General features: G+C 36.1%; 1 protein-coding gene across 4 annotated transcripts; it reads right to left on the reverse strand.

The window, feature by feature from the left end:
• Positions 1–249: 249 nt before the first annotated feature.
• Positions 250–7,835, reverse strand: LOC137721865 (uncharacterized). Of its 4 annotated transcripts, none has more exons than XM_088692131.1 (5): positions 7,506–7,823; positions 7,086–7,255; positions 6,324–6,555; positions 1,598–2,669; positions 250–1,300 (listed from the first exon to the last, which is right to left on the reverse strand). In XM_088692131.1, the coding sequence occupies exons 3-5, from the start codon at positions 6,399–6,401 to the stop codon at positions 813–815; spliced, it is 1,638 nt and encodes a 545-aa protein (XP_088548257.1). In that variant the 5' UTR covers positions 6,402–6,555; positions 7,086–7,255; positions 7,506–7,823; the 3' UTR covers positions 250–812. The 4 variants fall into 4 exon arrangements, with proteins under 4 accessions (XP_088548257.1, XP_068316993.2, XP_068316992.2 ...); XM_068460892.2 differs by having other exon boundaries at positions 6,648–7,255; XM_068460891.2 differs by having other exon boundaries at positions 6,324–7,255; positions 7,506–7,835.
• Between the last annotated feature and the right edge of the window lie 6,401 nt (positions 7,836–14,236).

The following is a 14,236-nucleotide window of genomic DNA, read 5'->3' on the forward strand; positions in this document are numbered from 1 at the left end:
TTCTCGGCACGCTGAAAAGTGGTTGTCAAGGACTCAAATAACTTAAGCAAACTTTTCGGTCATTGATCACAATCGGTCATTTTGACTCTTGTAAGTATAAGGTCTTAATTCGTTTTTCTTGAATAACGAGTACAATTGTAATTTATGGCCAACCCATTATGCGAGTTATTAATCACAATCTCCACCCTCCACCAAAAACATGAAACCAATACAAAAATATGGAAACACTGAATGGGGGAAGAACAATAATGAGAGGCCAAACGAATTATGCAACTACTTTCCCCTTTCCTTCTTCTATCTTACAACTTATGTAAATAGGAGCTGTTCTATGTTACAAATCAAAATTGTGGTGGAGTTGCAAATAATACCACATCTAGTTTTCTCTTAAATGCTCAATTAGGATGAGCTTCTCAGCTCCTAACCAAATGACAACAAAAAATGCACAAGCCTTATATGTATCTATCTCCCTTTCTACGCAACCCCTTACGCTTCGTCGCGTTTATGAAACTTTCCGTTTTGAATGAATTAGCTGTTGGGGAAAACCGCCCCTTGAATCCAAATTGCCAGCCCCGTCCCGGAGCATGCCATGACGTGTTGTGTGTGTCCCGCGACGTGTTGAGTGTGACATTTGTGTTTGAGACGTGTTGAGTCATGACCACTGCAACACTGCAATCACATTAATGCAGCTAGAAAACTCAGAACCGTCAAAGGTGCCCAGACGCCTTTGTAGCTTCGATTTAGTGTGGTCCTATCAACTATCAACGGATTGCCCGAACCAGAGTTGCAAGGTGAAACATGCCCATTTGAGTTGTTCAATATGGAATGACATACGGCAGAGCATGAACATCAGCCGACTCTATCCGTAGAACCTCTGACCATACCTCACGTGTCTCTGCAACCCGTGAAGATTCCACCTGGGGTCTCTTTGATTGGGCATCACTGCACCCAAACAACCAATCTTGATCGTCATGATCAGGCACTTTGTCCAATTTCGGAACCATATAAACATGGCTTAGATATCTGGAATCCGGATGGGGTGGTCTCATGCATGCTTCAGCAACAGGAACAGCCTGTGTAGCTGTAGATGTCAGCTTTGCAGTGGAGACAGCCAATGACGGAGCTTCAACAATGCCATTTATCTTGCAGTCCTTAACGTCCACCTTAATGTTATTTGCTGCACCCAGCCTATCTGACACATATGGGATGGAAGTTTGGGAAGGTTCCAGTGTTCTTCCATTTACAAGCAATGAATGAGAGGAAGAGGAAGGCCTCGACAGTTTACTGGGCCTAATATCAATGGCTGTAAGATCAGAAAAGGAGGCATCATTAGTCGGCAAAAAATTAAAATTACCAAAGTTCGAACCTGCATGACAAAATTGATTCAAGAGCACTGCCAATTGAATGATACCAAACTGAAAAACATTAATATTCAGAATCAAAGGAAACAGAGGATAGCAGAATCCAATTTTAGTTCAAAAAAGTGCACCTACAACCTCCCTTAGTTGTACGCAAAAAGAGGCCCAACTTGTGTTAGACAACTACATATAGCATGATTGGGCTCCATCGATGATACTTAGCGTCATAAAAAAGAACTCACCATGCACAACTCCATTCGTCTGTATGTCCTTTCTTTTCTTCGGATTTCCATCACTGCCAGCACTTTTGTTGCTGTCCTTCGGAAGTTGGGAGGTTACGACACTATGGGAATCTATGTGATCCTCTTTATCGCTCTTTCTTAATTTATCCGGCTCTGCATTCTTAGTTTCATTTTTCTCCTTTGTTTTCTCTTCCTTTTTCTTCTCTTTATCTGGCTCTCCATTCTTAGATTCAGTTTTCTCTTTTGCTTTCGCTTCCTTTTTCTTCTCTTTATCTGGCTCTCCATTCTTAGATTCAGTTTTCTCTTTTGGTTTCGTTTCCTTTTTCTTCTGTTTATCTTTGTCCTTGTCTTTCCCTTGTTTTTTCTTCTCTCTATCTTTGTCCTTGCGTTTTTCACCTCGTTTATCACCACCTTCCTTCTCTTTGGCCTTTTCTTTTCCGTCAATCTTTCTGTCCACGTTGCTTGCCAATGGTCTGGAAAGTCCTTCAACTTTAGGTTCAACCATACCAACAAGATTCTGAACCATCGTGTTCCCACTAACCTGTGCTGCACCCCTGACACCTTGCCCATCTGTCCTTCTGTCATCAACTCTCCTGTCCTTGTTCTTTTCCTTAATTTCGGCCAAAATGTCATCCCTCTTTCGGTCTGATTCAGTAATCTTCTCAGCGAGATAGTTACCAGTTGCCCTGGCCTCATCTTTACTCCTCCTACCCAACTCCACCAATACAGAATTCTGGTTTTGCTCAGCCAGATGACGGTACTGAGTGAGTTTCTCTGCCTGATGACCTCCAATTTGCCCTGCATAGCTCTTGTCAAAACAGTTACCCTTGTACTCTTTCTGAATGCATCTCTCTTCGCCATGACCCTCTGTTTTTCCTGGAACTCTCTTCTCATCTGAAGTACTAATTTTGTCTTTAACCAGGTCCCTATCTTTCTCCTTATCCTTCTTTTTGTCTCTCTTTTTTTCCTTCTTGTCCTTCTTTTCCCGATGCTTTCCATCACTTTTGTCTGTACTCTCTCTCTTCTCTTTGTCCTTTTTTTCCTTTTTAGGTTTCTTTTCTCTGTGTTTCTCCTGTAATTGTTGAAAAGTTAAAGAATAACAGGTAAGGATATATAATCTAGATAAACATATATACTTTTTTAATAGATAAATAACTAAATAAATAAGGAGGTTTCAAGAATCCATACTGATTAAATAGTTAATAAGGACTGCCTTGCAAGAAATGCCACAAAATACAACCAAATCTAAACCTCAGTGAATTCTTTCAGTCATTGAACAATATAATACTGATGTCTACCGATATGTCCACCTTCCAAATGTACCCCCATACCCGTAAAGATAATTGCATTCCTTTTCAAAAGATCCCAAAAAACCAGAAAAGAACAAAGGATAACAAACGTTCGCAGTTTTCAGATAGTTTTGGCTCTTAAGCTATCAAATGCATAGTTTTTCAAGAAATAAAACATTCTGTGAATAGTACGCGAAAAGTGACATCTCCAAACCTACCATCACTCGCTTGAAGAAAAAAAAAAATTGTTTTATACATAACCGGAAGGGGGCAAAAAAAAAAAAAAAAAAAACAGACCATTCTTTAGGTAATAGAAATTACAATTAAATGACATTTACAAAGCAGTGTCACTCTACTGCATCAGTACCACAAAATTGTACTACGCCAACAACTGCCACCCACCAAATTGTTGCAACGTGAGAACCACCACAAGATTGTTTCCTCATAAATAAAATTTCAGAACTTAAATAGGAGAAGAAAGAACTAGCCAGACAGACAGTAAAGTACAAAGTAAGAACTTAAGGCTTATAAGATGGTGCAGAACATACAAAGGCAATCCACCAAAAAACCAAAGTTCAAGACAAGCAAAACAGGAAAAACAACCAAAAAGGAAAAAGAACGTTTTAAATACAAACCAACAACAAAAGACTGATCATCAAAAAACCGTTATCACCAAGATAAAGGACAAGCAATACAAGGAAACTTCCTTGGTTCATAGCCAACTTCCTACGCGGTGTCCAAAACAAAATACAGTTAACAATTATCCATACTCTCCAATCTCCCAGTCATCAATCATATCCTACCATATAAAAAAAATCAGCAATCCAAACTTCACGGGACAAAGAAAGGAGGATGAAGAGATCATGACAAGCAAATACGGAATGAGATAACAGAAAAAGAGGAAGAATGTACAATATGATAAAAGCCCAAATCACAAAGTAAAAAAGAATAATAAAAATACACATCATTCCAAATTTTGGTTTAAAAGAAAATCCCGGAACCAATGGAAATGACCACCAGCAATGGCAGGCTAGCATAATGTCAAATGGTGACCCTCAATCATATACCAAAGTTGTAAAAGGCTTAAGTAATAAAATGTCGTTTCTTTCTCCAAAAGATATTTAGGCTTAGGTTGACACGATAAGCTCAGAGCAACAATTCAAAGTAATTATAGCCGGACCCAACTGGCATCCTTACAAATAACTCTCTGTCTGCTATAATTCAAATTGTCCAGTTGCCAATTTGTACTCTAAAATTCTGTCAACAACCATTCTCCCCATCTCTGCGAAGGCTTTAAAACGGCATACAAATTTCAGCACCAGAAGATTGTGCTAGCCAAACAATTACAGGAACCATTGTTTTATCCAAAACTGGTCTTCAATCTTAGAAAATACAAACTCAAATAGAAAAAAATGGTAGCATATTATCAAATAACATACGCATATCTAGCCATTCCATATTTCCCTGCTTTGGAACTTACTTGGCCAACATCAGATGCCCAGATTCAAAAACGAACACTAATGCTAATGTGACATATCCTAGAGTTCTTTGTGGAAAACATTCTTGTGCTGCTTCTTCATGTTCTTCTTTTCTCTCCTTGGTTTTACTTTTAAGAGAAATGGAAAGATTTTATTGATATGCCCAGGATCGAAAATATCGTGTAAAAACCCCGACCAACCAGCTACATAATAGCATACAGAAACAACGTACAATAGTAACCTGAGTATAATTATAGCAAAAAAATCTAAGCTAGAGAGAGAGAGAGAGAGAGAGAGAGAACTTAAAATATTTGTGAATTCCACTCCACATGAATAAGGACAAAAAACATTCTCCGAAAATCCAGGAAATTTGAGCCTGTTGATTCCCAAAACAAATTCTATCCCAGAATCTCTGTGTTTCCTCGCCCCAGATTTTTCTTTTTGCCAAAAAAAAAAAACAATTTTATTGCAACAAAGACAATAAAACAACACCACTAAAGGAAAACAGAAATGCATGAGGGAAACAAAACCCTCCTAAAATCTGAAAAAATTAGCAGGCCTACAACATCATAGACTCCTCGCCAAGTTAGTAAAGAAAGGAATAAGTCAAATTCATTAGAGACAGACGCCCAAAGAGCATTCCAAAACTGGCCCGTTATCCCATAGCTCCTCAGCCCCTACTCCACCATACCTTCAAAAGCCCTTTATTTCCGTCCAAACCACACAAATCACAGCAAGAACCAAACACCCCTATATAACTCTGGCCTTCTTGCCCCTACTAAAACTCAATAAAATGCAGCAAGTAGAGAAATTCCACCATTTCACCTTCGTTCAGATTCGTACCCCTAATATTTTCAGAACCCTATGACTTCTCAAAAACACATTCATAAGTTTGGTATCACCAAATCACACTCCCAAAAAAAGTTTGTGTGCCAAGCTTTAATGAAATCATACGTCGAGGAATGGAAGTTCTATACTTTCAGGTTTTTTTGCACACGATGCATCAATGCTGGGCCAGACTAGGCCTCCTCTGAATAATGTCACAAGTATTGGCTCCACTTTGAGAAATAATTCAGGCCTATAAGATGAAACTGGGGACTGGACAAATATGACGTGACTATGTTTGACTAGCTGGTGATTTGTATTGGACTCCTTAAATAAAGCGAGACCCCCATTGTTCAGTATAACCTCGGTTTATGCATCAAAACATACCATCAAGATAGAGTTGCAATCTGATAGTCCTAGCACTAGAAAAGAAAAAGGCCTCGGAGTACTGATCCAACTTAGAGAGTAATGTAATCTATTGCTGATTCAACATGGCCCCACTGAACACGAATAGAAAATGTTCTCCTGGTCACCAGGTGACGAAGGAATGCATGGTCACTAACCCTTAGATTTGATATCGAAGCTTTAGAATTAAACATGAAAAGCAGCACCAATTATTCTCTGCCCCTGATATCAAATCCAAAGGTGGGTAACCATAAATCCTTAGTAAGAGCAGGACTCGAACATGAATTGGGTACAAAAAAAAAAATCAACCTAATAGTCGCTAACTGGCAAATGATGAAGATTATTTTTACTGGACTTCAACATGCAGGCGAGAAAAGCATCCAGCAAATGTAATTGATTAGAAATCAGGACAAAATGACCAGTTTTGCCCAGCAATTACTGGACTCAAACTGGCACTTATATCTTTACTTCATATTTTCTAATTATATTTGTTCCTAAACTACAGCATTATTGAAATAGACAATCTTCAGTCATGACGATGCTTATTTTGTTTGCGTATCGATGAGTAAGCCATACTAGTTAACTGCTGGAACTCAATTGTATGTGCCTAACGAATGATTATTTCATTTTACCTTTTTTATCTTTTTGATAAATCATGACCACAATGAATTCTATTATCTATACGAATTAAAAGATATTAATGTAAAAATAAAAGGAAAGAATTTTAACCTTGTTCAGCAAGTCCACATCATCTGTCCTAGCCTTTTTTTCATATCCAGGTGGAGGAAATGGAAAGCAGCGCGACATTGCATAAAGCCTGACAGTACCAAAAACCAGTATCTTCCAAAGAAGAAAACTCCTGAATTAGTTTCCAGCAGCACTGTTCCAGAAAGGGAACGAACCAGCAACTATGCTCCTGTCCATGCACCATGTCCCCGCATTCATTCCCAGCATCAAAAACCTGCCATTAGCTTCTCAGTCACTTCAACCAGTCCTTTAATCCTTTCCACATAGATGTGCAGGAAGGTAAATGAGATATCACACCAAACTCACTGGAAAAATCAAGGCTCAGCACAGGACCACCTCAATAGAAACAACTGCAACACAAATATGAACTAAAATCCAACAAAAACCATGAACTAACTAATCCAAAAGCTTGTCTACCAAGAATTTTGTTCAAACTAAGTTAACCCGAATGGTTTTTTGAGAAACAAAAAACAGTCCACCGCAACCTAATTGTCTGTGTTGCCTTATGGGCCAATACAGTATCATCAGCTACTCCTTATTACCAAATAACAAAACAAGATTGATTCCCAGCTGAAGATCAAGCATGTAAAAGCAGCAAAAACCCAGAAGCCCTTTTCCTCAAAATAACGATTCGGCAAGTCTATGATCACTCCTGTACCGAAATCAATATGTGCAATCTTCTTCCATGCTCAGAAAAACAACACTTTCCATAATTCTATGCAATCTCTGAGTTCATGTACTCACCCCAGCACTGCCAAATACACAATTCCATTCCCCGAAAGATCAGAGCTTATGCTCATTCGATGCAGGGCCACGATGATCCCAATACTACTCAGTTCCTTGCACTGATCAAACCCTAATTTGTCAAAAACTGCAGAATTGGAGCAGTACCCAGTTGCGATCCAACAAAAACCCTAGAAAATCCACCAAGAAAGGAAACACCAACTATCAAAAACCCTAATCCCACTCCTCAAAAAAAAAATTAAGGGCAAAAATTCAAAACTTCAAAAAGAAAAAAGAAAAGAGAATCGACCCACTTTAAAATTTCAATTTTTATTTCGTGGATATCGATCAAAAGGGCAAAAGATAGTGGATTCAAAGCTTCAATGAGAAAATCTGCGAAATCTGAATTATGGGTATTTGATAAATAACTGGTGAGATTACCTCGTCCACTGCAAAGTGGGCAATGCAGAATGATAGAGGAGGATCTCTCTCTCTAAAGATAAGTGATACAACAAGAAGCAGAAGAATGGGATAGATGATGATAAAGGTAGCAGATTTCTTCTGTGTTTTGCTCTCAGAGTCTTGTAGTGCTTGTATATTATGGGTGGCGTCCGAGTCTGAGCCTCTGTATTGTTCGTATGATTTTTGGTATTTTTAGGGAGAGAAAGGAGAGAGAGAGGGCGCTCTCTGTTTTGTGCTCGGAAGTTACACGCGAGAGTTGAGAATTGCGAAGGGAGAGAGAGAAAAGGAGAGCAGTAAAGGGGATTGAAGCACATAAATTGGTGAGACCAACGCTACGCAACACATGGTTTAGAGAGAAAGAGTATGATCCATCCAAATCAAGTCCCACGCTCTCGATGCAGTGTTTGGGTTCCAAATCTTTGGCTAATGATGTCATTTAGTACTACGATTTAATGGTATTAAATCGTATTAATTTTCACTTGTAAGTGTGAGGTTAAATTCGATTCTCGTCAAATATGAGTTAAAATCACATTATTACTACCCTGTGGTGGGCTTTTGTGAAACTAGACTCATCATCTCTTCTTTAGAATAAATAATATCACTTAAAATAAAAATTAAAAAAAAAAGTCAAAAGCCAATGCCAAGTTAAGTTGCGTGATAAGGTGCTTGTCTTGGTTTGAATTTTTGAAGTTTAAATCATATTGAGTTGTACTTCAGTTGGATGCTTTCTTTCCAAACTTGGAATTTGGCTTGGTTTGTGGAACAATCCCAACACTAATAACATGTTTAGACCCTTCAAATAAGATGTCAAATATACCAAATAGAATTAAAAGATATTTAAGTGTTTTCCAATGGATATGTCATATATGATGTGGCATGTGAGTCACTTAACTCCTTATTTTCTAGCTACCTTTTTTGACATCAAACAAAGAAAAAGTCAAATATATTTAATTGAATTTTTTAATACATGGGTCTCATTAACAACCAATAGAATAAAAACTACAATTATTTTTGATTATTTTTTTAATAGTTAATGTAACTCTAGGCTCAATAAAATAATAAAATAAATATTTGACACATCCATTGGAAAAGAAGATAATTTAGCACTTGTATTCAATTTACCACATCAGCCATCAAATAAAATTTTGACATATTATATTTGACATCACCTTTGGAAATGCTCTTAATGATATGGATTATGTATTATTTAAAAAACAAAATCAGGAACTAAATCAACTATGAGACTAGTTATTCCACTTCACTTGTAAGTGAGATGTCTTAAGTTCAATTCTCGTCAAAAGTGAATTTGAACCACATTATTGCTAGCTCATTGTGAGGCTAAGCTCACTCCCCTCTTTCTTAATGTAGATAATACCGTTCGTTAAAAAAAAATTAATGAGAATACACGTTTTTTCTTCTTACTCCAATTCATGACTTCCTTTTATGAGTAAGTAAACATATTTAAAATAGGCAAGCTTTACTCTCTTTTTTCTAGACGAAACGATAGTTTTTATTATAAATTTAAGAAAAGATGCAAATATCAAAACGGACATTCGAGATAGCATTCAAGGTGTCTCCAAACAAACTCTAACATAAAATAAAAGACCAACTTGGACAAACTAATTGTTATTGTACAATTGCATTTGGGGGCTAGACAAGCCCGAGAGAATAAGTAAAAGAATACATCCAAATCTTGAATGATTCACACGCAAACTCTAAGAATTGAGATGACACTCCAAAACCAGAGATACTTCATTATTGATGAAAACATCTACACACAAAACCTTGAATATAATGGACATGAGAACACACTTTGACAACGAGCAACACTGACTCCAAAGAAAAACCGACAACAAACCAGCTAGTGTCCATAACATCATGAATTTTTGCACAACATCTTCAATGAAGATACTGGTTTTAACAAAGTAGACCCAGAGGATCCAATAACACACCAACACAAAATTAAAATATTCACGAAGAAAGACCCATAAATAACCTCAATAATAAGACACTTCTTAACGGAAGTGCCAAGACGAAAAGTAGATAAGCAACAATCCATGAGAAGATAGAGGAGAAAGGCCATACCATTCATGAAAACTCAACTGTGAGATAAATAACTTATGGATACATAAATCAATAATAGAAACATGTTACACTTGACAAGAAGCAAAATATATAAATCCGAGAAACTAAAAGGCATTAATTTTACGATTCAGTGAGCTTCAAAGAAGTGTTATCAAACGATTTCCTGCCCAGTATGGAATGAGTAAAGAATAAAACTACCTTTAGGGTTCTTCTCTTTCCCCACAAGGGAAAAAGCCCCTTCCAGATGGTTGTGATTTCTTACACACCAGACCTTTGCAAGAGAAATGTGACAACAATTTTTAAAAGATACATATTCCATTAAGTGGGTCGGATGTAAGAATTCTAGAGAGTTATCGCGCTCGGTTTTGCTCAAAGTCTTTCGTCAGCTTTAAGTACTCTATATTTTTTTTATAGTCTATTTCAAAGTCTTCCTAGGTATTCGTCTATCCTTTTTGCCCTAAGCCTCCCTTTTGTAGTCACATATTTTAACCGGAGCATTTGTAAATCTTCGGTTCATGTGTCCAAATCATCTTAACTGATATCTCTCATCTTATTTTCAATGGGGCCACTCCTGCTTTACCGCATATATTCTTGTTTTTAATCCTATCTTTAACCTATAGTAGTTACAAATATTTACTTTGCCTCAATGAAAGGACTTATAGCTCTAGTAGTAAAAAATATAGAAAACTTCATTTTAATCCTTGGTAAATATGACTTTTAGATTAAAACCATGAGTAAGATCAAAATCTAATTTTAGTCCCTTGATACATTAATAACCTTATTTTTTAATTATATTTTGATTTTTTAATTATTTCTCTTTTTCTTCCTAATTTTTAATATATTAATTTTTATTTCATTATAATTTTTATTTTTATTTCATTTATCATAATATATTTTGTTGTAAACATTTAGATAAATTAATTTTTGTTATACAATATATTTTGATGTATTTTGTCTTCTTTATTTAGGTACATTGTGACATCCCACATCATCCAGGGGAGTGATCCTTATATGTATATTCCCATCCCTACCTAGCACGAGGCCTTTTGGGAGCTCACTGGCTTCGGGTTCCGTAGGAACTCCGAAGTTAAGCGAGAAGAGGGCTAGAGCAATCCCATGATGGGTGACCCGCTGGGAAGTTGCTCGTGAGTTCCCAAAAACAAAACCGTGAGGGAATGGTAAGCCCAAAGCAGACAATATCGTGCTACGGTGGTGGAGCGGGCCCGGGAAGTGATCTGCCCTGGGCCGGGATGTGACATACATTAAATTCATTATAATACATTTCGGTACATATGTTTAGGTATACATATTTCCGTACATACATTTCGATACAAACATTAGGTACATTAATTCAATATAATACATTTCAGTACTAATATATTGGTGCATACATTTCGATACATACATTTAGGTATATTAATTTAATATTAATACATTTCGGTGCATATATTTCAATACATACATTTTGGTACTAACATTTAAATACATTAATTCAATATAATACATTTTAATACCAACATTTAGGTACTAACATTAGTTCAATATGATCAGATATATAAATTTCACTGAAAACTAGTTTTTTCACGTATGTTACGCATGATTCTTTAAAAAATGAAATTATAAGTATAAACCTAACACAAACAACATAATCCATGTTATATGAATTTCATAATCTCTGGGGTCTAATTTGGAGTCTAAATAGGCTAATGCTTTTTAATTTAATCTTTTATTTCATAGAACTTTAATGAAAAGTTTTTGATACTATTTACTTTAACGAAAAATCATATTTTTACATTAAAAAGTTAATCCTACTTTTTATTTTATCCTTATCATTAAAATTCAAAGTTTTCAAATCATTTTTATTAGTGTTTTTTTTATTTTATGTGGAGAATATTAGAATATTTGTTGTCATCGGTGTGCGTACGCAGCACGCGCTATGGAGAGAGGGTGTGGACAGGAAGACCGCGGCCGCATAAAGGAGGATTTGGGTATTTTACTAAGGGAGCAACTGAGCAAGCACATGCCCCTGGTTCCCTCCCCATCTCTCTCTCTCTACGGCAGATCTGAACTCCTATTGCTGCTGCATCTCCACGTGGCACCACCCTAACCTATCACACCTTCTATCTGTCCATACACGTGTCGATCTACCACTTCCCTCCAAAACCATAAACCATTATAAATTCCATGGCTGCAAAAGGAGGTGCTTCCACAGCTTGTTTAATTGGAAATGGATCATCTCCGGGTTCCTTCTTCATAATCTACAAAATTATGAAATTTATATCATTGAAATTTGATCCAACAACTACAAATAGGGGTTTAATTTAAAATTTTTAATAACTTCAGTCGTTTGATCAATTTTTAATGGCACAAATTTCTTAATTTGGTGGATTAGGAGGAAGGGATCCCTTTCCTATTTAATTGAAAAAGACTCTCCTTGCCAGGAATATATGTGAAACGAACACAGTTCAGTATAATAAGTGATATAATATAAAAGGTTAGTGTGTCGAGAAAATTTTTAATGTGCAGCTAAGACGGTCTAACACATTAAGTATTATAATATAAGAGATTACAATTATTTTCAATATCCTAATTGTATTATGACGTTTATTGTACCAATATTGTGTTTCTGGCACAATAAAAAATAACACCTCCCTGCCCGGGTTGTCTATGTATTCACGCCACGCCACGCCCACTTGCAATAAAATGGATGTCTTGCAAAGAGCCCGTGCTTCAAAGCCAAAAAATGTTGCATGCCAACTAACCTTTTCACTTGCTTGAGCAGGTGGTATATGCCTAAAGAGGGAATTAGGTCGTGTTTCGTTTGCAGGAGGGTTTTAGTTCAATAATTTGTTGTTATGAACAACAAAATTTGAACATAACCATGCATTATTGAAGAAGACGACACATGACAATTAATTTATTTCATATAAGTCATTCTTCCAATTTAGATTTTTATGATTACTTTTGGAGAAAGCACGCGTGTTGTCTATTGTGTGTGTAATGCTTTGGATTTTTGTGTATGAATTGAGAAAATATTGTTCAATTTCATGATTTGAATATCTTGGAATGTTGATTTTTTTGTTTTAGCTTCTATAGTAATCTTTGTACATTTTTTGGTGTCAATTTTGTTGGGGAAAATCGATGAAATGTGGAGAAACAATGAAGAAGTGTCGAGCCATAGATTTCGGGGTTTTTAGAATGGCCGTCATGGAGAGAAAGAACATGAGTAAATTGGTATTTTATTTTTTTGTTTCATTATGCCTCGCGCCTATTTAACGTGAAACGAACAACTGTCACATTCCAGCATGCGCATACCAAACGCAGCACGGTACCTTTATTCCATCTCATCCCATTTTGTCTTGTCTACGTACCAAACACTCCCTATGAGGCGGGTAGTACTCATAGTGAATTTAAGTTTGGAATTTTATTTCAAAAGGCATACATGCTTGAATAGTCAACTATCTATATTGATATCGTAATTTTATTTCAATGCGGTAGTAAGTATATCCATATGCATGATTTATATCTAGCTACACAACCCCAACATAGTCATCCTTAAATTTTGATCATTAACTTTGTCGGACTAGGTGGGTAAAAGATGATAGTTTATTGGATTGGAGACCTCTGTCATTAGGTTTAGGGATTGGCAACGGTTATGGTGAGTAACCGCGGTTATTTATTCATAACTGTTTATGTTCATACCAGCATAACCATTTATCTGTTGGGTAATTGCATAAACAGTTATACCCATACTTATAACCGTGTACCCATTTAACCATAACCGTTTACCTATTTAACCATAACCATTTACCCATTTACCCATTTTTGAACCCATTTATCATTTTTTTTACCTATTTACCCCTTTTTCTACCGGTCTACATATTTTTTTTTTTTAACAACTTGAAAATTACAAAAGAAAAATTTGTCATAATTTTCATTTTTTGACAATTAAACACCGTTATAGGTACATTTTAGCATGCATCAAGACTTGCTCCGATTAGGACTTCGTATTTATAACATTATTTTCAAGTAATTACAAAGTTTAAAGATCAGATATTACAAGATCGTATGTGAATTTATGTATGTATACATACTCTTCTGCATTACCATTATCGCCAATAAGATCCGATCCAATGCAAAACCACATCATGCAATATACAGTGAGTACCTAAACCAGCAACTAAGGAGATGAATGCGAGTGCTACAAGTTAGACTACTAAAAGTAGAAAGGACAATGAAACTGACTCATTTGTGTTCTTTCCTGCATTTGATTTGTTGTACTTTTATGCGTAAACGGAAGCAAATTGTAACAAAAGTACCAAATATTACCATCATAGGCGAAAACGATACAAACAATATCAAAATTAGAACACAAGAGATTAACATGGTTTGGCATAAAAGCTTACAACCACGGACGAAGCACGAAAAGGAGGGAGAGATGAGCGGGGGCGGGGCGTTTGAGATTCTGAGTCTGGTGGAGAGATTGAAAATTTAGGTTTTTTTTTTTTTTTTTTTTAATTTTTAATTTTAATTTTTAAATTGTACATATATTAAATTAAATGGGTAAATGGATACTCGTTATAACAACAGGTAATACACATAACCGATAGGTACCCGTTATAACC

The sequence above is a fragment of the Pyrus communis genome, chromosome 4 (assembly GCF_041283825.1).
Source record: "Pyrus communis isolate YQ-2024b chromosome 4, ASM4128382v1, whole genome shotgun sequence".
NCBI classification, from domain to species: domain Eukaryota; kingdom Viridiplantae; phylum Streptophyta; class Magnoliopsida; order Rosales; family Rosaceae; genus Pyrus; species Pyrus communis.